This window comes from Argopecten irradians, chromosome 3 (assembly GCF_041381155.1).
Source record: "Argopecten irradians isolate NY chromosome 3, Ai_NY, whole genome shotgun sequence".
Taxonomy (NCBI): domain Eukaryota; kingdom Metazoa; phylum Mollusca; class Bivalvia; order Pectinida; family Pectinidae; genus Argopecten; species Argopecten irradians.
Genome location: NC_091136.1, coordinates 55590861 through 55618794, shown reverse-complemented (window position 1 = coordinate 55618794; position 27934 = coordinate 55590861). Strand labels below are relative to the sequence as shown.

Sequence of the window (27934 nt, the reverse complement as noted above, 5' to 3'; positions counted from 1 at the left end):
CGAAAAACTATACAATAACATTATACTTAATCTGGGAGGAATATTATCTTTGTTGGATATCATTAAATGTGAACGTGCGTATTTTACATTTAATCTAGATCAATTTAAATATTCTGCTATAAATGATTGGTTCATTGAACTAGTAAAGTTATATTGCACAATTATATGATCATAATATATCAGACATTTTGAAAACACCCATTTGGTACAATGGGAATATAATACAAGAACAGTGTTATTTTACTTAATGATATCATTCGATAAGTTTTTAAAATTTTCGTGAATTTACTGAAAACATTAATGTTAATACTAACTTTGTAACTTACCAGGGAATATAAGAAATATTTAGCCCACAAACAGTTTAATTGTGTTAATATGTCGTATCCGTTTATACCCAATAATTTAGATTTTTTTAAACACAAAAAAGGATCTAAAGAATTCTATCACATACTTTGTCGACATAATACCAAGTCTTTCGGTAAAGGAAAATGGAACAATTTATTTCAAATTAAAGATGAAACCTGGAAGCAAATATATTTGACCCCTTTCCGAGTCACCTCAAGCTCGAAACTCCAATGGCTATAATACAGAATAAATCAACAGATCCTTACAACAAATTCATATTTATTTAGAATTGGCTTAACTGAAAATCCTCATTGATTTTCTGCAAAACAGAAATAGAAACATTTACACGTATATTATGGGAATGCAGAGAAGTGCAATTATTTGTATAATATTTAGAATTTTTGCAAGATTCATCAATTAATACTTTTTCTTTTAATAAACAATCATTCAATTTTGGTATATCCAACAATAAAAACATATATTACAGAACTGATCACCTCATCTTACTCACTATGAAGCAGTACACTTACAGGTCTAGATACCTACAACAAAACTTATCAATAACATGTATGTTCATGTTCTTTTATTGTTCCAAAATGCATGCTGTAGAAACAACACAAAGTGCGAAATTACAAGTTTGTGCTTTATATATATTGTATAATAATTTGATTACATTTTGTATTCGTAAAACATGTATGTGTCCTAAAATTAATTTGTTTCTACACGTACGTATCATCTAATTTTGAGTCTTAGTGAAATACCAAAACATACAAGCTGATAAGTCCACTATTTTACAAATCTGATTTGAAAATCCTAAGCTAAACAGGCTTCGTGCGTCTACGTACATATGAATACTCAGTTTACTGTCGGATAGATCATGAAACTAATAAAATCCTCGATGTTCCATGAGTTACTTTCAGTATTGATATATCCAACACTGAACTATCTCTTAGTAAAACGGAAGGCAGTTCAGGAGAAAAAAAACAACTGGCTGACAGAAACTGTCTTATTACAAAGAGCGACCCAACTCCAAAGCCACGTCGTCAATCACAGTGTACCGTTATTTAGCTAAAGGTGCAGATAAAACATTCCGTGTTGCTATAGTCCAATGATGGATATTACGACAGTGATAGTAACCCCTGCAATGTCGAGAAGGGCGACAGAATAACTGCAGTGTAGTCTATGTTCGTTGTCTGTAAACGGTGCAATAAATTAACAATTCTTAATAGATAAAATAATGGAATTTGTACGGAAACATTTTCACCATAGAAACGTTATAACGTAACCAGAGAAAGGATTTTTATTAATATCTTTATATACGTAAAACAATTTGTTTCCCTTTTGTTCTGGATATTGGTATTTACCAATCCATAGAAAAACTACAGAAGATTTTAGAGCAAATAATACAAGAAACATTGCACACTTTCAATATGTTTTAATATATTTCCTGCATGTAAACATTCGAGAAGTTATGGAATTGCATTGTGTTGTAATTCTAAAGTGACAGCATACAAATGTACTGGTCTTAAAAAAGGATATTCTGAATATTTGGAAGGTTGAACTCAGTTTTATTTTTGTATGAAAAAGTAATACTTTAAGACGTAAAACATAAACTGATATTATTCGTAGTAACATTTTATCAATGTATAGAACAAAAATGGTAATGCTGCCAAAATTCAAAAGTTTTTGAGCTGTTTGAATCCTTCTTTTACTTCTTCAATTTATTTTTTTAACTTATTTGTTTTAACCAAAACTTTGTCTCACTATACATCCGATTTCATATCTAAAATTATTGCAAGAATGGCAGATATTACACTTTAAATTTATCACTTTTTATTATTGATTTTTTGGGGTATTGAAAAACGACTTTCAGAGCATATGATTTTTGGCGACTTTTTCCTGTTAAAATACATAGAATCTTCAACCCAAAAGCAGAAAACAAATTTTGTTGCGATTTTTTTGGGATATGGCATCTATTTTTCGTATATACTGGACTATTTCAGAATAAATAAGAACGATTTATTAATTAATACATGTATTAATTTCATATCGTTACATTGTCGCTGATATATGACAAACAGTAAGCAGTGCCTATATTTTCATAACTGATTTGAAGTCCTTACAAATCCTGGAAGAGTCGATACTTTTCATCATTTAAATATTTCATTTACAACATATAATCCAATAAACAATCCTTTCTCATAATTAATTAGAATTTATAGCTATTAGTAAATATTATAGAGTAAAGATCTAAAATGAAGTAATAAAGGAAATCATTACCTGTCAGTCCTTTGTCTGGTGGGAAATCCGCTGAATACCGAACATGTTCTATATTTATAGTGAAGCACGGAAGTTTGGCAGATCCATCATATTGTCTTCCTCTGACAATACGGCCGCCTATAGAAAGGAGGAGGTTACACTTCATACCGTCGCAGTTCAATGTATATATATAGGAGGATAGATGAGTTAAATTAGGTTCTTGACATCATTGATGTGCCCTATAGAGGCAGGTGCCCTAAATATCGCTGTTAGGACAAACCTTAACAGTTTTTAGTATTAAAAATTAAATTCCATATGAGTGGAATACGTTGACAAAGAAAGGTTTTGGTTTGATAAGTATAAAGTCAATAAAGGACCTGCCAGGTTTGTTGGTGGAGGAAAACAGAGTACCCGAAGAAAATATCACCGACCAGTTGTTCTCTTTTCTTTTCATGCCTATGTTTTCTTTAAGGATACGCACCTCTGAGGTTTCGGTCTCGTTTCGATCTGGATCACAGAAGTACGTTTTGAGATTTTCACATAAAGTCTATTGAAATCTGTAGAATATTGCCAGTTGCAAATCTTGGAAAAAATAGACTTTTAGCCTTTGTTAAATTGTTTATACAACATGTTGAATATACTTGAATCTAATCAAAGTCATGACAAAAGGTAGTCGTGATTGCGTGCATATTCTGCTTTACGTCCAGATTTCCGAATGTCTGGAGCTGCTGACGAATACTTCAGGAGGGTGTTGTTTTGTTTAAATGGAAATAATCCATTTCGTGAAATGCAAACTATTAAATTTTCCCCAAATCATGACTACTTGAGAACACTTTACAATAAATTCTGCAAGCATTTTATTATGGCTTTAATGTCCTGTGTATATGGTCAAATCTTATAAAATTCAATATTTTGTCAAAATTGGTATCTTTGAGTGGCTATAGCTCAAAAACGAGCACACGTGCATATAATGTTTCTTACTTGTTCTTCTATGTATTAACTATGAGAAATTAGAAAATCTATATCAAGAGTGCAAGGTTTTGTGACATGATTCTAATAAATATTTTGTTATTTATAAAACTGAGGTTGACAAACTTAAAAAAAAAACATAAATAAAGAACAACATAACAACAAAAAGAAAAAAAGTGTAACAAGGAAAACAATGAAAAGGCAACAAAAAATCGTAACCCCTTTTTTTATTCATAATCTGAACTGTATTTTTATAATGCTTTATCACTGAAACATGTCGCCGAAGACATCAAGCAACACACTCCACCGGTAACATTATACAACGGGCCAACCGAGCGTTAAACAGGAGTAGAAAGTAACACTTTTATAGATTATGGTGTGTTTCGGCCAAGAAACAGAACCCAGAGTCTACCTCACAGAGGCCAACGCTCAACAAAAGTGAGATGCTGTTAAGGGAGACGTTAGGAAGAATAAAGTCAGGCAGTTAGAAGAGAAAAGATAAAATCCTAAATTTAGTCGCCTTTTACGATCATGCAATAGGGGCAGAAGGTACAATTCTAACGCCCTACCTGCAGGGCATTGCAGTCATTGATGAATTTAATTCATTCTACAGTTTAGACAGCTATAGATAAAGTGCCTGACATTTCACTTAAAGACTATGACAACTCGATTTTTACATCCTTATAAGTCTTAATCACGTCAATACCAATAATTCATATCTGTATCAGGCCTCCAATGCATAACTAACATAGCATTATCATAATTATAGTATATATATAGTAACGAACGGATATAAAAAACATGGTGTATAGCTGTATAAAGTATATTGTGTAGTGAATCATTTATCTGACTTGCCATTGTCTATACGAACCTAACATTAATTACACCTACTTATAACCAACTATACTTACAATAACTTTTTTGTCAATTACATATAATTTATGCACGCGATGTTCACGGATATTGTAAATTTATTTTAATGTGTCGCCGGAAATTTGCTTAGATAACGTGACTGTCAGTAAAACGTTAACTTTGGCAGTGGTATCTTTAATTATTGGTATCGATCATTGTATTGGTGAAACTCAACAATAATTAAACCTCTCAAAAATACAAATTCAAGCAATACATTGTTTATGGAACATAAAACAGTTGATGTAATAAGTAGTTTTGCCAAGCGGACTCATCTGTCTTTTTGATCACACGGCAAAAAGAGCAACAAAAAGACCTTGAAATGATTCGGTACTGTAGTTTACATCTAACGACTTGGGATGAGAGTTAGAACATGTGGCTGTGTTAGTCACCCCAAAAGAGTTTAGATTGTCTTTAGCGAAGTTGTCTTGCAGGTAGGACGTTGAAACTGCATTTGCATCTGCTGTCGCCTTTGTATCATCGTAAAAAGCGACTTAACGTGGGATAGTATCTGTTATCTTCTTTCATTTCCGAACGTCTTCCTTGTCGGTTCCTGTGAGGAAGACTTTGGGTTCTGTTAAATGGCCAACGCGCACTTCAATTTATAAAATGTTACACAGCACAAACGCAACATATCGCTTACATAGTAGATCCTAGCTGTTAGTAGGGCGTTTATCCTAATCGACCAATCTGCCAGCAGAGACCAGACCTTATGGAACTCGTCGGTTATATTAAGGGTCACGATTCAGTAAAGCTTGGAACCTAAGAATCGAGTTTGGGATTTTATTGCAACCATGTATTTTTATCTAATAGATTTACCAGCAACCTATCCATTAATGACCAACAGCCCTGTACTGGTGGACATCTTTCTATGTGGCTTATCACATGCTGGCCATTGTTGATAGTTTTCTCATTTCTTAGCACTTAGGGCGTGCAGATTTTCTGTCAGCTTGCACTGTTTTTTTCTCTTTAGATTTCTCACGGACATTTGTGTGTGCCCTCGAGTTACACGTCATCTGGAGCAAACCTCAAGAAACCTTAGTAATATGATTTCTACCACAATAGGCGGTGTTATTCAACGCTTACGGTATCAAACAAACAGTATAAATTAACGCTGTACCGAACTTCTTTTTCTTTGGTGTCAGGTCATCATTTGTCAACGTCATCAATAACCGACGCTTTCGAACACTAGTTTGGACGTCATACTATGCTATGGTCGTTGCTTGACATCCAAACTGGTGTTGGAAAGCGTATGTGTCACGTCTTTGTGTCAAAATACATGACTTGTTCATGCAGGGTGTAAAATCGACATGAAATACTAATTATGTTTAACGCATTTTGACGCAAAGGATTTCACTGATGAGTTTAGTACTAAACGAGTCTAAAACTGACTCGAACTTGACTACAATGGTCTGATGATTATTTGGCGGGAGGAGACGGCATCGTGCAGTGCGCATGCTTTTATATAGTCCAACAATGAGCTTAATATTATTGAAGCAACTATGAACAAAACTTAAAATCGAAAAGACATTAAATGAACCAAACTTCATCTTAAAGATATTCCCAAATCGAACATCATAATATGTTATTCAACTCCAAAAGTTACCAACATTTTGAGGATTACAATACTTTCAATGTATAGGATTTAATTTTACAAGTACAAAAAGGACTTAAAATGATTATTGGCAGTACTGCCAAAAATCATTATATTAACATATTCAGTGTAATGAAATGAGTACATACGGTCAGACCATGAGGCCATCTTGTTGTCCACAATTTCATTGCACATTTTTACAGTATTATTAGTAATTGTAAAGTGATTTCTGAAGGTATATTTCCATCTAAACATGTATAAGGCATAAAAACAAGAATTTCACAGTGCATAACCAATGTGTTCTAACTAACGTTTATAAGGCATTACATATGTGTGTCTGTCCATTTGAATGATTTTCACAGCTTTATTCATTAAAACTTATGGTTTAAAATAGATAATTGGAGAAAAATTAACATGTCCAAATTTTCGGCCAGTTACGGCACATATAACTTTAAATATTGATTAGTACGTTTTTGCTCAAGAAAATATTACTACACCCTCTTTGCATATTTCAGCATATACAGGTTACCTTATCCTCACCGTATTTCTATCGGCTAGAAAGGAATATCATTTTTGTAGAAACAGGTCACACGTCTTGTGGATGTTGGATATTGAATTTATTTCACGCGAGTGAGTTATTTTTTTAAATTAAAAAAGACACTCGCTAATGCTCGTGTCTTTTGTAACTTTTAAAAAATAACTCACTAGTGTGAAATAAATTAAATATTCAACAACCACTCATTGGGTAACCTCTATGTCATATGTATTTTCATTGTAATCGTCGATGCCATTTGTATGCAATACAGAATTAAATTTCAATACCGGGAATCAAATTACAGACAACCACTAAAAAATCGAATTGTAAACTCGATTAGTTACATGTATCCATCACATAAATGATCTGTCCAAATCATTGCTAAATGTATATATGACGCAGGTTTTTATTCACTGACATAATAAATCATTACAAAACAATCATTTTAATTTATGATCTTGTAATGACAACGATCCATTTTAAAGAATACTGATGAGATGAGAGAAGGTATGTATTTTTTTCAGTATTCCTGCATTAAAATATTCATTAAAACTACATATATGTCATACCTAACGATTTGTCATGATTACATAAACATATTCATCAGTAATGATGAGATATCATTTCTTAACTTTCTAATTTTCCGTTTCCGTACGTCGAACCAGTTAGTCTAGTTATTTAAATAACCAGGTGTCTTTCGCTATTGTAGGAAGGTCTATCATTTTTATGTACCACACCTTTATAACACAAGAGACAGCGGTTTTTATACATACAGCGGTTTTTATACATAGTAAACGATTAACAATACCGATAAATGTTCAGGGAAATGATTACATTTACGGCTCCAATCACGTCCGAAGCAAAAAAAATCGACACTGAAAATGAAAATCATTTTTGCCTCTTTTCAACTTCATCTGGATATGCCCCTGTTCATTTATTTATAATTAGTTTCTGCTTCATCTGGATATGCCCCTGTTCATTTATTTATAATTAGTTTCTGCTTTAAATAATGTATAAACATCAGGAAGGTATCCATTGCCTGAGAGCAAAATACAAGTATTAAATAAATCACCCCGTTATCACGAACACCTCAGAACAAAGCTCAGTATATATAAAATATATCATACTTACAGTTATTTAATTACTCTTAGTTTTTCATTTGATAACAAAGAAAACGTTCAAATATTGACCAGTGACTTAAAATTCTAGTTGCTTTATTTGAGTTCTTTTCCTTCCTTTTTAGTGGTTTTCCTCGTTATGAGATTTTATTTCCTTTCGGTAACTTTTGGTATGCGATAGCTGCTCAATAACTTGTGGTAAATATGAACTCATTATCACGATATATTAATTTGACGGGACGTGTTCGTTGAGTTGTAAAACTCCGTATATTCGATCTGGATTAATTATCATTGAACTAATGATATGCATTACCATACCATGGCGGTGACCACTATATTTTATAATTCTTCATCTTTCTCCCATATCAAACCAAAGACGTCTTAATGTATTTATTTTTCAATTGTTTCCGTGGTTACAAGGTAAATGAATTCATAATTATACATCATGTTACTATGACACCCACTGATTAAACTTTATCACCAAAAAAAGATTATCTAGGCGTGTTTGTAACCATTAGCTGTCATCGATCAGTCTCGCCCACATATATCATTCGTACAGATGTCCAACTGAGCTTTTTACACTGTATCCAAGAATTGTAACACTACAGGTAGCCAACATGTTTCTTTTAGTCATTATATGCGATTTATCAACTTAATTATTATGATAATTTTGTGATAATAATTAATAACACCAAAACTAAAATGAAGGTAGAAACGTCCAAAGCACTCATTTTATGGCTTATTCGGTGGACACGTGAATGAGTTTGATTTGTGTAAGTGATGATAATGAAGGCCGTTGGTAAATCCTAGTGATATCTACATTAGAAACTGGTATCTCATAATATCAATGTAAGAAAGTTATGTATGTCCTATTTTACAATCAATGGAAATACAATAAAATGAGGTTACCTCTAACATTCACTGTGATTTTTCTTCTCCCCTCCCCCCCCCCCCCCTTTTTTTTTGGGGGGGGGGGGGGGAGGGGGGAGAAGAATCAAGATTCTAAAGACAACTCAATACATCTACGAATTTCTTGGGTTTTTGAAAAAGATGCATTTTTACAGGAAAACTTTGATAAAAGCAATACCTTAGTAATGTTCTAAATATAGAGCCAAAATTTATACAAACTCTGTTCCCCTACAAGGTATTTCGGCCAAATATGGATGCAATCCATGCAGAACTCTGTGACTAGTACAATTTAAATGACTTACTTCTATTTCCCATATTGGGCCCCAAACCTCCTGTCCACCGGGGTGGCCCTGCAGGTAGGGCGTTAGAATTGTACCTGCTGCCCCTATTGCATGATCGTAAAAGGCGACTAAATTTAGGATCTTATCTTTTCTATTCTTCCTAACTGACTTTATCCTTCATAATGCCTCCCTTGGCACCGCCTCACTTTTGGCCTTGAGTTGAGCGTTCGCCCCTGTGAGGAAGGCTCTGGGTTCTGTCCCCTGGCCGAGACTGTAAAGTCTGTAAAAGTGGTAGTTTCTGCTCCTGCTTAGCGCTCAGCAAAAACGGAGTGGGACGACTGGTTCGCCCGTTGTCAGTATAATGTGACCGGGTGGGGTGTGTTGCTTGGTGTCTTCGGCGGCATGCTTCAGTGATATAGCACTATAAAAAGGGCAACAGTTCCACTATACAAGAAGACACAACATGAATATACCGCAGTCTCCTGAAACACGCACCTCGCACAACATACACGCAACACACCGCATACATGGGAGGCCGTCCTTACATGACCATAGCTGTTAATAGGACGTTAATTAATCAAACAAACAAACAAAAAAATCCACCGGGGATCAGAGCCAAAATTTATACAAACTCTGTTCCCCTTTCCATCAGGATGTTTCTGGCCACATTTGGTTACAATCCATGCAGAACTCTATGACTAATAGCGATTTAAACGATTTAACTCTATTTTAACCATATTTGGCCCTGCCCCTCCTGCCCCCGTGGGGTCAAAGTCAAAATTTATTCAAACTCTGTTCCCCTTTCCCCAAGAATGTTTCTGGCCAAATTTGGTTACAATTCATTTGGAATTTATGACTAGTAGCGATTTAAACGAAATATTGACGGACGGACGCCGCGCCATGACATAAGCTCACCGGACCAGGTGAGCTAATAATAGGCTATGGACAAAAATCTGATGAAAACTGCATTCGGTCTCCCAGAACTGTTCGCAACTGCCAATGCTCAGCCGTGCCAAGTAGTCCACTCCCTTCCACGCCATCTTTCGGGTCTCCTGCTCGGACAAAGTTGACAAATACGGCCCATATGTCTTTCATTGGCTTATACCTGTTCTTCCCTAAGCATCTACAAGAAATGATAACACATTGCTGTGACGCCATGTATATTGCTCATCTACCAAAGCAACTGATAATGAAGACAGAATGTGCTCTACATTTGCTGGTTGCCAGAGTTTGCAATTAGGTTCCTCTGGCATTCCCCATGTTACCAAGTTTGTATGTGAGGTAAATACGTCATATACTGACTTCAGCTGGAACTGCAGTCTCTGCATAGACTAAATATCGCTTTGTGTCAACTTATTTGAACGAACACATTCTGGACTGCTTCTTCATGCCCGTACCGTTCTCTTCGTTCACCAGACGGACTTCCTTTTGTACAAGCTGTCTCTTTTCCTTATTCGTCACCATGCCTCAGACGTGACTCAGCTTCTTTTACTGTCCTCTTTGTAGACCATTTCCGCCCAGATGCTATGTCCATCTTTGCTCCTCTTTCCTCAGCATCATTACTGTCCCTAAACATCAGTAACTGTCTGACTTTTTTGTCCTTATACTCTTCTGTCTGTGACTTCAGACGATGATGTATCTTTGTACCTGAACTGTACAACCCAATGCTACTGTCATTAATTTTCTTGAATATATGCTACACAACTGCTCCATTGTCTTGACTGTCGTCACTGGCATTCGTACACTAGAAGAGGCGAAAGATTCGTGGTAGCACGCTATGTTGCTTAATCCAGGCCGTGTATTTCCCAGGCAGACCACTTCTATGGTATCCACCTGTTGTTGCGTCTCCCTCACGTTCTTGGTGTCACTCAAGGAATAGTTGTAGAATTTACGGAATACTGTCTCTGTGCTATCTGTTAAGTGCCTCTCCAGTGTGAGTTGGGTAAGTTTATGTAGCATAGAACCATACGCAATTGTCTAGTCTAACCAAACAACAGCCATATTTCCATTCATTTCATTGACTTGTGTGTTCTATGCATCCTGGCACACCTCGTTCTCCACCTTTCAGCAAAGGGATGTCTATATAGTCATTGATCATCATGTTTGGTCATTCTCTTTGCCAGTATTGCCAGAAATATTGCCCTTTGTTAAATAGAGAAATAATGCGAAATTGCTTAAGTGTTTGTGATTTTTCTTCCTTTGGTATAAAACATCCTTCTGCCAACTACCAACTGTCCTCTTCTCTGGATGATCTTCCGATTTTTCCATAGTCGGGTAATACGCTTTGGACAATTCTTGTATATCTTATAATGGATACCATTATGTCCTGGAGATAATGATGCTCTTGCTTTCCTGATGACTTCCTAACGTTTAGGATATGATTTATTGAACACATGCTAAGGTTGGTCTGGCTGGATCAAAGTCTCGAATTATCCTAAATCCTCATTCCTTTTAGGGTCACGAATACGTGTCCTGCAGATGTTTCTCCATCTCCCTCGTCTACGTCACTCTGCTCCTCCCAATATATTCAACTTAACTCTAATAGTCTTCCTCTATTCTGACAATGCTCACCTTTCTTCTTCGCATGCTTGTTGGAACGTTCTTGCCAGTTCTTCCTAGGATTCGTTATATCTCTTCCTTTGCTTATTTCCTCTCCTTTGTACCAAATATATCCAGATCCAATAACTGTTGCCATGTCTCCTATCCCCTTATCAATGCCGCCTGCCAGAGATTGCTTCTACATCTTTCCTGATGTTGCTACACCTTTTGAACCTGCTGACTGTTTCCTGATGTTCTCTCAAAGCTGTGGTTGCTCTCTTCCTTCTCCGACACTTGGACACTGTGGTTTGAGTCCTGGACCACATCCTCCTCCACTTCATCAGGTTGCTCTATGCAATATGTCAGATTCAATATTGATGCACACTCCATCTTTTCTATATGGATCTTCAGTCCCTGCTTGTTCTTACAATATAACTGTTATTAATAAGCACTTGTAGTCCTTCTTAACAGACTCATGAGTCATAAACATGACTTACAAACAAGATATGATAGTATTTCTCAAACACAAAATGTTTTTTTTTTAAATATGATACTGTGCCAACATACATAAAAGAACTATGTATCTGTGCAAATTGTTAAGACTGAAAATCACACATAAAACGTTAATCAATAGATTTTCGTCATTTTATTGGATTTCTTGTAAACACTACAAATTTCCAGTGTATAATTGTAAAAAAAATCTTTTGATACATTTTTACCACCTACAATGTGTGTTAATTTAGTATATCAATCTCACAACAGCACTTTTAATAAAGAAACTCAATGGTAACATGTGCCAGAAACAATATAACTAACAACTTTGTACTTTTTAAAAACAAAATTCTTCTTGACTCATGTAAAAACATATCTCTGAAATTCTAGATTTTTAGTGAATTCTTCACGAGTCAAAAATGATTTTATTACCAACATATGTGCAAATAATGTTTAACTTTTCACACAATGACTTTAGTTGATCCTTTTTATAACATCTCCATAATATACGCATCCCAATTCCAAACCATTCAGAAATGAAACTTAATGTATAGACAGACAAGGGGATGTATTCTACACCAGGGACTTCTCTATAAAAATAATGATAAATGAGAATATTAACCCATCTTTTAACTAGGACATCATTTAGGTGGTTTATTATTTACATGGACATGATGAATGATATTCCAACTTTTATTCCATTCATTTATTCAACATTCTGTAGGACATCCATCACACAATAGTACATCTCCAGGCGTTTCACATGCAGCTGCACATTCAAATATCTGTCATTCCATACTGTGCATATATAATGCTAATACCTAAAATCTGTATTTACAATTAAAACGTAAATTTAAACAAGTTCTCATATCAAAGAGTATTGCCGCTACAATTCTGAAGCAAATAACAAGATATTTTTAACATATTTTTAAACGGATACAAAAGAGTTTGTATAAAATTCATAATTAATTACACAAACAGCACTAAAGACAGATTAGCCAGGACATAATTTTATAATAAAACTCTTCTTATCATATCACAGCTTTATCATAAAGCTCTTCTTGTTATAACCTAAAGACATTACTAAGGAAATACTTGTTGCACTAACCCTGGTATAGTTATCAAACATTACTTATAAGAATAATGAACCAGTTCTAGGGCATATATAATACATTACAAAAGTTTTTGAACAAAGAACTCACTTGAACAATTCTTGGTTTAATGTTTTGAACACTTTCAAAAAAGAAAATTTTTCATATAGAACAAAATTAGTCTGTATAAACCAATTTAAAATATAACTAACAAAAAATAGTTAACATGCAGGCATTTTAACATATAAAACTTTAAAAAGTGGAATGCTTTACTTATAACAATAGCAACAATACATTTGCCTGACTGGAAACAATGAAAATCAAATATATGAAAGTTTATACCATCCACAAATAATCCCTGTACTCCTGATTTTTTTAATCTAATTAAATCATAATGCATAATTCAGTAAAATTCATTCAGGTGTTTTTCTATAGGCAGTGGATTAGTTGGCTGGATTGGTGAAAAGATATCAAAGAAAGTTCCGGTTATAAAAGAGAAATTAAACAAATTCAACACTTAAGTTCCAGAGTATGTCCTAGAAACTGTGTTGTTCGCAATTAGAAATTATTTTGTGAATCAAGTGGAACTTATCGAGTATATTTACCCAGAAACAATGGTGTCTAAAGAGGTTTAATTTTTGTCTAGTTTCTGTAAATACAGTCTGGACATGTACGGAAGGTTGTAGGAGCCTAGGTATAGAACTCCATTCTTGTCCTCGACTTCACTCACGGAGGGGATGACCTCTGCTGTAGGGTCGTGTAAACTTCGTAATATCTTCCCATCTGCACTCACCTCTATCACCAAACCATATTTTGGTATAAATTGCATTATCATTTCTTGGGATAAAAGCTGAAAATAAGAATTTTTCAGTTTTAATAAGTTCAATGGGTTTTTGATATGCTGTTACAAATGTACTACAAAATATGATGAGATATCAATCAATTCAAAACAGAAATAAAAGAAAAACAAGACAAAATAATAAACACGTACATCAATGAAATGTGCACACGATTGACATTAAGTATGAAAGAGTTGTCTCTCTTTTAATAAAGATATGCATAGCTTCTAAGAATCTATTTCATTTATAATGGGATTCACCAACTGAAACTCAACTACTATATTTAATATCATACCATTAAAAACATATTTAACATGTATAAGCAGTTACATCTTTGCAGATTATCACATACACGTTGTCATTCTTACTTTATTTCCAGCCTTATATGTATGATAATTTATTTAGCACACTACAACAAAAATTGCTGCTTTGTAATACTGTATCCAAGAAAGAATATGATTATAGCAAAAATTACCTTTGTTATGAAAGTTCTAACCCAAGGCCTCTGTGAAGCAAAATCTACCAAGCTGAACTTGCCTCCACGGCGGGCAGTAGCCATTCCTATCCAGTAGCCTCCACTACTGCTAGGACGAATGTTGTCAGGTAGGCCTGGCAAATTATCCATGAACACGCTTACCTCCCCTGCTGCAGATCCTGTCAACTGGTATCTGAAGACAACAAAGTATGTGCATCTTCAGTTCTTTAATTTTACTAAATCTTCACATATATAATTATACAATTATGATTTCAATTGTGGACATGTTTTTTTTCTTGTTGTAAAAAGTAGGAATTTTTTTCATGTCATGTAAAAGCTTTACTAGTTATTACAAATTTTCTTATGTAGTATAAATTCCTCACTAGCTTTAATTCTTACTTTAGTATTCTTGCTTTTGTAGTCTCACAGATCAAGAGAAAATCTTCATTCTTTGATAGTTGTATACCATTTGGAAAAGCCATGGCACTGGCTATCCTCGCTGTGGTGTTTGTTTTTGGGTCATGCTCTAAAAGCCTAAACACATCAGCAAATGATTTTTTCAGAAAGGTTCAAACTCTTATCACTTTGAAATAGGAATACATGTAATATGATTAATGTTTCTCTGTTGATACATTCATGAAATATCTAAATATTATTATCTCATAGATGTTTTATTCATAATTATTACCAAATATTAATAAATATGTCACAAACCTAATTATACCATCAATTCTGCCAGAAAAAATAGCCATTCACCATTTAATGAACAAACATACAGATTATGCAGCTAAGCTCTGCTATATCTTGATAGATTATGATGAGAGGAATACCTAAAAGTGTGATGTACTTATATCAGTTATACAGAGTATACTGATTCTTACCTTCCTGACCTCTCCGCTTCCAGAACAAGGTAATGATTGTGGCGCCGTTCCCACTTTGTGCTGGAGTCTGTCATGTAGATAAGTCCATTGCTGGCTACTGCCACATCATTGAGAAAACGAATCTTATCACCTCCTATAGTGAAAGTTGATGGCCACAGGGCAAACACATCACCTATATTTCAATAAAGTTATAACCATTAACAAAACAGAATAACATTAAAAATAGACTGCTTTCATTACTGGTGAATTCTTCAATGTCCAACAAGTGGTCATGGTGCACCATTAAAAAAATAGAAAACGGATAGTATCACATGTTGGTATTTCTATTGATATAACTATAAAGTCATATTATATGTTGATGTATGTTTAGCCAAGACATAATAAAACACAAAGTGCAGATGAACAGATGGATTTCAGAGTCAAGAATTCACAAACCTCATCATTAATAAAGATAATTCATTTGTTCAAAACTTTTGAGAAAGCTTCCTCCACAAGAAGGCAGTTTACTTCAGTACGATACTTTGATCTCCAATGTTGTGTACCTAAGGAAGATTACTGAGATGAACAAGAGATCCAAGAGTGATTTTGGCGCCCATCAAGGAATGATCGATGTCTGACAATGGAACAATGGATATTTTCTCTGCTTTTCAATTTTTTTTCAATCATGCTACATGTACATATAAAATTTGAGACAGATTGCTTCAGTACTTTCTAAGAAATAGCTACATGTACATATAAAATTTGAGACAGATTGCTTCAGTACTTTCTAAGAAATAGCTGTAACAAACTTCAATTATAAAAATCAAAGATGGTGCCCTGTAGGCCATCTTGGTCACTGTAAGGTCCCAAAATGCAATATGCAAATATAAGGCCCTAGGAGAACCTGGATATGAAATTTGAGACAGATCTCTTATGCATTTTTTGAGAAATAGTGGTAACAACCTTCAACTATCAAAATCCAAGATTGCGGCCTATCGGCCATCTTGGTAGTCATATTGTCGTCCGTTTGGTCCCAAATCGCAATATGCCCAACAAGGGTCCTAGAAGAATCTACATTTAAAAATTTGAGAATGATCCCTTCAGTGCTTTCTGAGAAATAGCGATAACAAATTGTTACTATCAAAATCCAATCGGTCCCAAATGGAAATATACTCAACAAGGGCCTTAGGGGAACCTATACATATAAAATTTGAGAATGATCCCTTCCCTTTCTGAGAAATAGCGATAACAAGATGGCTGCATGGAGGCCATCTTGCTGACCGATCAGTCCCGAAACGCAATAGCACAACTAGGGCCCTAGGGTGGCTACATATGAAATTTGAGAATGAACCCTTCAGTACTTTCTGAGAAATATCGATAACAGGAATTATTAACAGACGGACAGACGGACAGACCACAGACCACAGTTGAAAAGTGATTAGAATATGGGTAAAAAATGAGGACTGTAAGCTTGATTTAAGACATCATTTCATTATGACGTAAACATATTAAGTGCATTTCTAAATAAAAAATATTCTTACCAGACAGCGTTTTATGCAATATACTAAATAGAGCTAGTAACTATGTAGGTTCTGAAGGGGATGGCGTATTTATATGTTACCTGTAGCTACATTTACTCTAAACAGTCCTAAGTAAGCATCTGCTACAATCAAGTATCCTTCTTTGTCTAGTCTCATTCCCAAGGGGCGACCACATGTTGGTTCCGAATCAAAGGTACCTGTAGGAAAACACAAATCTTTTTATTTACCAAGAATAATAGAGCAGAGAGTAATAATAGCTTTTCATTTATCGTCTAAATGTTCAATTGTCAATGTATTGTATCCTGCATGTAAACTTAAAACCCTTCTTGTACATTTCCCACTGAATCATAACAAATACACTTCAATAATCAGTATCTTCATTTGCTTATCATCCTGAAATTAGGGCTGTTACCATAATATCATAGTGTAGGTTATTCTTACTTACCACATGGTTCAACCCCAAGTCTGGCCAGGACATTTATCTCCCCCTTATAGATGTGTAATATTTTTCCATCTGCGGTGCCTGTGTAGGTGTGCTCTGCAATGTGGTAAGTAATAATTCATTAGAAATGTTATTGAAAATATTATGTTTCATCAATGTCATTATAAGTTACAATTTAATGTACAAATTTTACATTTTAATAGTCTGAAATAGATCAATAGATTGATCAAACTATTTTTAATAATGCGACTAATACATATCAGATACTGAAGATTTGTTAGGATACAATATATTTTTCAATAGCTGATGTTTACAGAAATAAAATTTTATTTTCCCTATTCAAAACTTTTATGAACATTAATTCTTAGAGGGTGTACACATCTACATTGATATAGACGATGGTCAGGAGTTTATGTGATTCTGTTACATTTTGACACTATGAGGATGTATTGGGGTAGATTTATATTTCTGTTCTACACTAACCTCCATCTATTACAATGGACTCTGGTCCTGTCAGTTTGTTCTTGTATAACTGTTCTGCCTTTTGAAGGTGAGTATTTGGTTCTAGTGGTCCTTCAAACATGGGTGGCTCTTTTAGTCTGCAGGTAGAGCAAATTAATATCATGTTTTTATCCATTTTTGTTTCAGTTACAAGCAAGAACAAGTTTTTTTGGAAATGGCACTAATGACCTTGAATTTGGGGAAAACACAACAAAATCGAGAACTGTAAAAAGCAAAATGTGAAGGTATCTACATGTTATGCAGTAATCATGATTTATATGTCCCTGGTACTTACTACTTAGGTAGCAAACAAAAGACAGAAGGAGCTGTGCTTACCAGGGAGGGGCAGACTTGGAAGTGGAAACTTATGCATCTGGTACATGTGTATTGTACTTTCAGAATAAGAGCTGACAACCTATAAATTGAGCTAGTCCGTGGATCCTATTATTATTAGTTACCATCATAAGAAGGGGAGATAATCCTTACATGTATGGCACCGGATCTATTGGAGCAGGAATAACAGCTATGATGATTGGAGTTAGAATTAGGGCAGCAAACACACCAATGAGACAGGCAGCATTGTTCCATCTGTAAAACAAACAGTCATCTTATATTGTTTGATTTTGGTCCCATAAAGGCTTAGACACCCTATATACTTGCAAGCATAAAGATGTTTGATTTGCATTTCAAAATGATTACATATATAATTATAATCAAACAAAAACATGTTAAATTGAATGTATTAACAATCATCCTTTGCAAAATACAAAACTGTTATCAAATTATATTGTACAGATAATGTCCTTTTCACCTTATATACTTGGTATTTGTAATGATCATAAGATCCTTGAGATCGATGAAGCTGATTGGGCCATATATATACATACCCTTGTGAAGTTTCTTCCTGATACTGATCCCTGTCAAAATCTTCAGAACGACGGCCCACAACTCTTCTACGCCGTACTCCTGATTTCTCCCCCATGTTTATTAAGTTGATCTTGTCTCGTCTGCAACACATACATTACCATAGTTCAGAACTAAAGCAAAAGTTTAAGGTATAATGTATGCAATTTCAAAAATATCTATGTATATGTACAATAACGTCTATTTTCTTACTGACATGAATGTCAACTCCTCAGGTTAAATATATAACAGGTACCAATTGAAAGTAAATCTGTAAAAAACAAGAGATCCCAAAGGGATCTTGGCGCCCACCAAAGATTGATCTATGTCTGACAAATGAAAGAGGGATCTTTTCTCTGCTTTTCAAACTTACACTTCTTTTTTTCTGCTTTTCAAACTTTAAAACTATCAAAATCCAAGATGGTGGTCGCAAAAAATGCAATAGGCAGAACTGGGCTAGGGTCCCTAGAGGAACCTACATATGATATTTGAGAAAAAATCCCTTCAATACTTTCTGAGAAATAGCGGTAACAAACTTTAACTATCAAAATCCAAGATGGCTACCGGTCGGCCATTTTGTTGACCGATCAGTCCCAAAATGCAATATGCACAACTGGGGTCCTAGGGGAACCTACATATGAAATTTGAGAAAGATCCCTTCAGTGCTTTCTGAGAAATAGCGGTAACAAACTTTAACTATCAAAATCCAAGATGGCTACCTGGCGGCCATCTTGTTGACTGATCAGTCCCAAAATGCAATATGCACAACTGGGGTCCTAGGGAAACCTACATATGAAATTTGAGAAAGATCCCTTCAGTACTTTCTGAGAATAGCGGTAACAAACTTTAACTATCAAAATCCAAGATGGCTGCTGGCGCATCTTGTTGACCGATCAGTCCCAAAATGCAATATGCACAACTAGGGTCCTAGGGGAACCTACATATGAAATTTGAGAAAGATCCCTTCAGTCTTTCTGAGAAATAGCGGTAACAAACTTTAACTATCAAAATCCAAGATGGCTGGCTGGTCGGCCATCTTGTTGACGATCAGTCCCAAATGCAATATGCACAACTAGGGTCCTAGGGGAACCTACATATAAATTTGAGAAAGATCCCTTCAGTACTTTCTGAGAAATAGCGGTAACAAACTTTAACTATCAAAATCCAGGGCCTCGCATCTTGTTGACGATCAGTCCCAAAATGCAATATGCACACTACAGGGAACCTACATATGAAATTTGAGAAAGATCCCTTCAGTACTTTCTGAGAAATAGCGTAACAAACTTTAACTATCAAAATCCAAGATGGCTGGCGGCATCTTGTTGACGATCAGTCCCAAAAGCAATATGCACAACTGGGTCCTAGGGAACCTACATATGAAATTTGAGAAAGATCCTTCAGTACTTTGAGAATAGCGGTAACAAACTTTAACTATCAAATCCAAGATGGCGGCTGGTCGGCCATCTTGTTGACCATCAGTCCCAAAATGCAATATGCACAACTAGGGTCCTAGGGGAACCTACATATGAAATTTGAGAAAGATCCCTTCAGTACTTTCTGAGAAATAGCGGGTAACAAATTTTAACTATCAAAATCCAAGATGGCTGCCTGGCGGCCATCTTGTTGACCGATCAGTCCCAAAATACAATATGCACAACTAGGGTCCTAGGGGAACCTACATATGAAATTTGAGAAAGATCCCTTCAGTACTTTTAGAGAAATAGCGGTAACAAACTTTAACTATCAAAATCCAAGATGGCTGCCTGGCGGCCATCTTGTTGACCGATCAGTCCCAAAATACAATATGCACAACTAGGGTCCTAGGGGAACCTACATATGAAATTTGAGAAAGATCCCTTCAGTGCTTTCTGAGAAATAGCGGTAACAAACTTTAACTATCAAAATCCAAGATGGCTACCTGGCGGCATCTTGTTGACCGATCAGTCCCAAATGCAATATGCACTACTAGGGTCCTAGGGGAACCTACATATGAAATTTGAGAAAGATCCCTTCAGTACTTTCTGAGAATTAGCCGTAACAAACTTTAACTATCAAAATCAAAGATGGCGGCTGGTCGGCCATCTTGTTGACCGATCAGTCCCAAAATGCAATATGCACAACTAGGGTCCTAGGGGAACCTACATATGAAATTTGAGAAAGATCCCTTCAGTACTTTCTGAGAAATAGCGGTAACAAATTTTAACTATCAAAATCCAAGATGGCTGCCTGGCGGCCATCTTGTTGACCGATCAGTCCCAAAATACAATATGCACAACTAGGGTCCTAGGGGAACCTACATATGAAATTTGAGAAAGATCCCTTCAGTACTTTTAGAGAAATAGCGGTAACAAGAATTGTTAACGGACGGACGGACGGACGGAAGGACGGACGGACGGACGGAAGGACGGACGGACGGACGGACGGAGGACGGACCACGGACGAAAGGCGATTTGAATAGCCCACCATCTGATGATGGTGGGCTAAAAAGCTAATATATCAAATGTGATCTCTCTCACTAAGCTGTCATTACATACTGTAGCATAATGCCTTCAATGGCTCGGTCAGTAAAACCGTAGATTTATAAACATACAAAGTGTAGTTACATTTTATCATGGTGGAAACCCATGTTTGATTCCTTTTGGAACACTCAACAGGACTATATATTTCCTCTGTTCATTGGCATTCTAACCCCCAAGGACGTCCACAGGCTTCAGGATTACAAACCTATGTGTTGTAGTGGAGCACTGCCTCAGAAAATCACTTGGGCACAATTTTCTATACTTTGTTGTAGGTTTCAAATTATTTTCAACGTATGCATGCATTTATATATCATTTTTGTCCAAAAGAAACTTAACGATCATTCTTAATATCTACTTGACCACTCATAAGACTTTAAATTCATAGTTTGTAGACTTGCAATATAATTTTCCTTCGAAAAGACCATCATATCTATAAGTGAAACAAATAATGTCTCGCTGTGAATTTTATATTTTATACAGTTCTGTTTTATTGCCTAGTAGATAAGCGATATAAAACAATTAAGATAAAACGTTTTAAAGTGAACAGTCGGGCAAGGATGGCTAAAGTCTGTAAAATGGTGTGAATGTATCCAGGATAATTTCTTATGAAATGGAAAAATAAAATCTCTCGTCAAAATCTGTCTGCGTACGAAGAAATTAATTTAAAGTATGGAAATTCTAAAACGTCCTCCCGGCTCACTATGCCCGTGGTTACATTTCCACGCAGCCTCGCTTTCAATGCTTTCAACTTTTCTTTACTTTAATGGTCAGAACTGGGAAACTAAGCAGAACTTAACCGTCGTATTAATATGTGAGAACTTTTGGAAGGCCAATGAACGCATTTAGACTGGTTTTCTTTGCCCGACTATTCACTTTAATAATGGTTTGCACAATCATTTCTTTGCTCCTTTAGCAGTAATAGGCACCAATTGTAGCTCTAAAGATGACACCATTATCTGGCTATAAGTCTTTTGAGCTACAATATTGCAGCTAATAAAACCCCAGTTAAGGTAAATGCATATTGCAACCTGATCAGACCATCAATCGATGCTACCCTCATCAAACCACAATGATCAAAAAGCAGGTGCAATGCAGAGACACCCATTTTGTCTTTGACCAATTCTATACCTCCTATGGCTGTGTCACCGCTCTACTTAATAAAGTAGGATTAACTGGATTCCCACTGAAAGAAACACACCAAACATGTAGTTTATAGACCCTGCTAGATATAGATGTACATGCACTACACACCAGGGTATAGTAGAACAACAGGAGGACAGACAAGATCAACCAAGGTCATTTACAGGTTTATGTATATATATACATTCTTCCCTCAGTCAGTTACCAATTGGAATCAACTACTAGATGCTATTACAGGAATCGACTTAAGGGTCAAATTAGATAGTATGGACTATGCACTGGACACATACATGTACATGTACACAATATACTTCACTACTTCTGCAGTCCTGCAGATAGACCACCACTGCCACAAGTGTACATCATTTTAATGCTTTAATCTGAATTTTATCCTTCAAATACATGATATCCGGTTACAAACGAGAAAGTTAAACACATTCATAATGAGATCAACTCCTTATAGGAAGAAGAGGAGTCCTGAAATGACACTTCAAGTCACTTGACAGGATCGAATGTGTACATGTACATGTATGTAAATTTTGTATTCATGTGTTGTTTACGTTTCACTGCTGAAAATAATGTTTTCTGTTCCTTCACCAGATTGATACTTGGTATAATTATATTCAGAAATTGCACTGCAATAGATGTCTATCTGACTGGTCATCTATCCAGTACTGAGTACACCCCTGAGATTAGAGAGGTTTTTTTTTTTTTTTTACTTTCAAAAATCATTTGACTTTAATGGGATTGAAGCAAAGTGCCTACTGTTATACATACTGTATATTCTGACTAACGTTATACTGACTCTTCAGATTTCCGAGAAATGGTTAGTTGACTTCTGAAACTGCTTAATGTCAAGGATCAACTGGATAACCTGGCTCAGCACATGCCGAAAAGGTCTGTAAATATATAACCTGTTAACGTTAGGCCTATTACGCATGTTAGTCTGGTCAGATCAGCTCAGAAACTCGTGAGTCGTACGTGCAGGGTTAAAACTTGATTGTACACATACTGTGAATAGTGAGCACTAAAGTATTAACAGTGAACTTACAAAGTGAACATTAGTCTTATTGATTCATTACAGCATAACATTGATTAATGACACATTGACATCTTACCTCACTTTTTCGTCTGCCACAGAACACCAACCTTTGACCTAGGTGCTGTGTAATATTTTTCCGCGAAAACGTATCCGGATAAGATAAAAAATATTACTGTTTATCAAGCTACATAATGTATGTATGTGCCTAATTAAAGTATGCTTAAATAAAATTAATAATCACAATTCCATAATATGATATTAATACTTTGCGTAATATTGAAAAATTACTTTTTTTGGACATTTTTTGATTCCGGATACAGTACTAACATTAGTGTGGACCTTTCATTTTCTCGACCTGGAGAGGTCGGACTTTCGTCTTTACACTCTGGCCGGTACGGTAATTCCCATCGATGCCTATTGATTGACCACAATGACAACATGGTGGACGTAAATAAACAAACGAAACATTCAAGGTACATGTGTAATGATGCTCAGTTACTGCGAAGTACAACAGACTAAAATGTTATATGCAGTTAAAGCTTCAGGACATTTCGTCCCTGTTGTCAAACGTGCTTACATTCACGAAAGACAACTCGACCTATTTACAGGCATTGAAGTTTTTCAACATGCCTTTAACTTTTCAAGCGGGTTAATATTTAACCGTGGAAGTGCTGTGTGATACAATATATGCTCACCCTGTCCATATGATAGCACTTCTGAAAAAAATAATATTTCAAACTAAGTCAATGACTAATGAAAGCATTTCTTTAAAAATAATATCCCAAAGGTCGAGCTTATATAGCTGACTTTGAAAATTACAGAAATTAAAAGGAAAGTCAAACCAGAAAGGCCCGAAGGGCCTGTGAGCTTATGTCATGGCGCGGCATCCGGCCAACCGTATGTCCGTCCAACCGTATGTCCGTCCGTCATGGGGGAAGGGGAACAGAGTTTGTATAAATTTTGGCTCTGACCCCCAGGCGGCAGGAGGGGCGGAGCCCAATAGGGGAAATAGAGGTAAATCCTTTAAATCGCTACTAGTCATAGGGTTCGGCATGAAATGTAACCAAATTTGGCCAGAAATATCCTTGGGGGAAGGGGAACATAGTTTGTATAAATTTTGGCTCTGACCAGCCTGGGGGCAGGAGGAGCAGGGCCCAATATGGGAAATAGAGGTAAATCCTTTAATTTGCTATTCGTCATATAGTTCTGCATTGAATGTAACCAAATTTGGCCAATAACATCCTTTGGATGGAAGAAGAGGAACAGAGTTTGCATAAATTTTAGCTCTGACGTCATAGGGCAGAAAGAGTTGGGCCCAACAGGGAATTTAGAGGTAAATCTTTAAATTCCTTCAGAAAAGAAACAATCCTTTACAATCCTTGTCCTTTACTCAGAACATTGCTTGGCATTACAAACCAGGTGAGCGATACAGGCCCTCTGGGCATCTTGTATAAGTACAGGTTTAGTAGCTTTCAGATGGTTTGGCTGTGATTTTGAGAGGAAAATTAATATTTTAACTTTTACTGTTACTTTGCTGTATTTAGCACCCATCCCCCTTTAAGCACCCCTCCCTTTACTGGAGAAGACTTGGATTTGTATAAATGCCCCCATCTCATTGATTCAACAATGTTTTACATTATATGTGATGAACATCAGCATTGTATCCCATATTACATGTACTTGCCAGTCTTTTATATGTGAATCATGACAGGATTATGCGTCTCAAAGGGTAAAAAGCATATGCATTTTTACTGTAACAGATTAATGTACCATCAGTATTTTTACTGTAACAGATTAATGTACCATCAGTACAGAAATATTTAAAATATGCTTGACTCCCACCTCACTATGTTTCCAGTAACCCGACTGACCCTATAAAATCAGTACGTACTCAAAATCTTTTTATCAGTTTGCCCTCAAACAAACAAATAACAACCTTAATTTGTTTTGGTTTTGCACAAAATTTTGGTATAAATTCTGTAAATCTAAGGTGCCAAAATATCCTGGGAATCCAATCCATGGTTTATATAAGTCTATTTCAGTTTTCACTGCAAGAAACTTGGATGAAGAGAAAAATATTTTGATAATAAAAAAAAAAAAATTCCTTCCTACCGACCCTTCATTTTTAAAGGGTGTTACTGGGAACAAGAATATTTTCTTATTTGGCCTTATTTAATGCTAGCTAGATCAAGTTATGTGTTTTTATGCGAATTAAGCTGACAACGGAAATGATACATCAAATATAACTTCAAGTTGCCATCATCATCATTTCTTGCGCACCTCACTAAACAACATGTAACATAAGCAGGATTTAGAATAGATTAAGTCACTGCATGCATGCCATTTCCAGAGATCAAACGCAGGAGCTTTATTTGATGATAACTGATGTATAGTGTTATGCTAGATGATTAAGAAATACTGATTGAAAAAATAATAATAATAAAAAAAACATCAAAAAACTACTTATGAATATGTGCCCTTGATTTTTTCTGCACCCTAAATGCTTATTTTGTCCAAGATGTGAACTGAATTTTTTAAACTTAACATAATGTATCTGATCAATAGAATGGATGGAAAATAATACAAAATTAAACTTCATGGTCTTAGAGTTGCTTCCCCTTAACAAAGAAGTAGAGCAGGGAGGGACATTCAAGGAGGAATTTAAATAAGAAAGTAAACAGTTTAGATCCCTGGGGGCCACAATGGTCAAGTGGGGCCTGTGGTTACTGAAGGTGTTCAGACAAACTATACTAGCCCTGAACTTCTATTCTAATTATATATAATGGGACATGTAGGTCTGGTATTTCTTAGGAAGTCATACAGTATTTTAGCTATCCTCCAACTCCTAAACCTAGCATGCACATGTACATCCATAAATGACGTTGGTATACTAGTTGATAGGATTGAAAACAAAATGGACCAAATCCCAAAATAGTACATTAAGACTGGAAAGTTTACAAAGTTGATAGATAGACTGATGACAAGACAACAGAATATCATGATACATTTTATACATATACTTTCAGTCAGAACTTTTGACCAACATATGTAGAAATTAAAAAAAATGATTATCTAAATATAGCACTTGTTTTAAACAATTAGTCAGAACAAAGCCAGATCTAGGCAACTTGTCAGTCATTATGCTGACATTTTGATCATGGTTAAATTTCATATTTCTAGCTGTTTACAATAAACACTAAAACGTGAGAAAACTATCAGCAAAGTGGGTAGCATAAATTCTTTGCCTGTGGAATTTTGTCCCTGAAAATGTGATGGATATATGTGGACCTTGAGGTATTTATACATAATGATATATGTGGATGTTAAGGTATATAATGCATAGAACAGCTTATGTCTGATTTTCCAAATGATAACATGAATGCACCACCGACAGTTATTTATAAATTAAATACGAATTATATTTTAGCCTTGCAGGTACCATACTTTGGTAATACTTTGGTTCAGCCTTGGTAGAAAAAAGAACTAAATGATAACACACAATCATAGTAAAAAAACAACTGGGTATCATTTTCCTTAATATTACACGAATGGTTAAACATATGACATATTGTTTAACTAGGGACTATATGAACAGTAATGATTACATGTCCGTTGAGTTTTAAGACACCACTTAACTGACTGAATTTAGTTAGCTGAAGGTATTTTGAGGCATTTTATACCCAAAATTAAACCAACTTTATTACCTTATATATTACAGCTTCAAATTTGATATAAAGTTTCTGAAGCGGTTCTTACGTCTGTTTGGATGGATGTTCCCAAGTCTTTGTAGTAAACAGAGCCTTCTCTTCCTCTTCCTCCTATGTCTGGGTCTCCTAGGTAAGTATATTACATGGCCTTTAAGTTATTTTTATATTTTATTAAATGAATTAACTCCAGTAGCCAAGCATCAGTTATAATATAGCCCACCATCATCGTATGGTGGACTATTCAAATCGGTTTTCGTCGGTCGATCCATTAACAATTCTTGTTATTGCTGTTAAAGGTTGTTATCGCTGTTTCTCATAAACATTACATACATGTATTGCATTTTTGGACTGATCAGTAAACAAGATGGCCATCAGGACTGAGTTTTACTAAAGGTCGTAAGTCTACACATAGACGTAGAGGTAAACGTAGACCTTACGTCCGAACTTACGTGTGCATAAGATGTGTTTCACTAAAGGGCGTAACTCTGCACGTACGTGTAAATGTAGACGTAGGATTTTGCGTAACTTACGTCTGAAAATCAATTTATATCATCGCGTCTGATTGGCTGATGCAACTTGGTATCCGATCAAATTTGGCGGGTGTTTTATATTCCGGCTTGTTGTCTCTTTGATTAGTATTCTTATGTTTTATCGTGAACAAATCAAAACATGCCATCTATTTGGCATGAAAAAATATTTGTATAAAAATCGATGCGTTCTCTATATATCAAATTGTCAGGAGCGAATTTGAAAATTATTTTTGCAGGACTGAATTAACATGTATACATGTATTAAAAAATGGTTAATTATTATTAAAAAGAGGACAATTATGAAACTACATGTACATTTTGTATACTTTATTCGGTGTGTTCTCCATTTACCCACTTTTTAGAGAACAAAGAAAAGTGTTGGTATAGGAGAACAA

General features: G+C 35.3%; 2 protein-coding genes across 7 annotated transcripts in view; one reads left to right on the top strand and one right to left on the bottom strand.

Moving 5' to 3' along the window:
* Positions 1 to 12088: 12088 nt before the first annotated feature.
* Positions 12089 to 23434, bottom strand: LOC138319136 (adipocyte plasma membrane-associated protein-like). 3 transcript variants are annotated; one of them, XM_069262076.1, is made up of 11 exons: positions 23379 to 23420; positions 23066 to 23159; positions 18586 to 18705; positions 18185 to 18286; positions 17681 to 17796; positions 17201 to 17293; positions 16836 to 16952; positions 15236 to 15407; positions 14754 to 14888; positions 14355 to 14547; positions 12089 to 13890 (listed from the first exon to the last, which is right to left on the bottom strand). In XM_069262076.1, exons 3-11 carry the CDS (start codon positions 18678 to 18680, stop codon positions 13672 to 13674), a joined length of 1242 nt encoding a protein of 413 aa, XP_069118177.1. In that variant the 5' UTR covers positions 18681 to 18705; positions 23066 to 23159; positions 23379 to 23420; the 3' UTR covers positions 12089 to 13671. The 3 variants fall into 3 exon arrangements, with proteins under 3 accessions (XP_069118177.1, XP_069118178.1, XP_069118176.1); XM_069262077.1 differs by having other exon boundaries at positions 23038 to 23159; positions 23379 to 23396; XM_069262075.1 differs by lacking the exon at positions 23066 to 23159 and having other exon boundaries at positions 23379 to 23434.
* Positions 23435 to 23649: 215 nt separating this feature from the next.
* LOC138319135 (lysosomal cobalamin transporter ABCD4-like) overlaps positions 23650 to 27934 on the top strand; it is a 34318-nt gene continuing 30033 nt past the window's right edge. For all 4 annotated transcript variants that reach the window (XM_069262073.1, XM_069262072.1, XM_069262071.1 and 1 more), the window contains exons 1-2: positions 23650 to 23775; positions 27021 to 27139. In XM_069262073.1, the coding sequence (XP_069118174.1) occupies positions 23741 to 23775; positions 27021 to 27139 (154 nt within the window). In that variant the 5' untranslated portion in view covers positions 23650 to 23740. The remainder of the gene's footprint in view (positions 23776 to 27020; positions 27140 to 27934) is intronic.

Bases quoted from the DNA above. Each gene is read 5' to 3' on its own strand.
- LOC138319136 (XM_069262075.1), bottom strand. From the start codon at position 18,680: ATGGGGGAGAAATCAGGAGTACGGCGTAGAAGAGTTGTGGGCCGTCGT. The intron at 17,797-18,184 runs GTAAGGATTATC...CTCTACCTGCAG, and splicing joins ATAGATCCGGTGCCATACAT to ACTAAAAGAGCCACCCATGT. The intron at 14,889-15,235 runs GTAAGAATCAGT...TGATGTGTTTAG, and splicing joins GAAGCGGAGAGGTCAGGAAG to GCTTTTAGAGCATGACCCAA.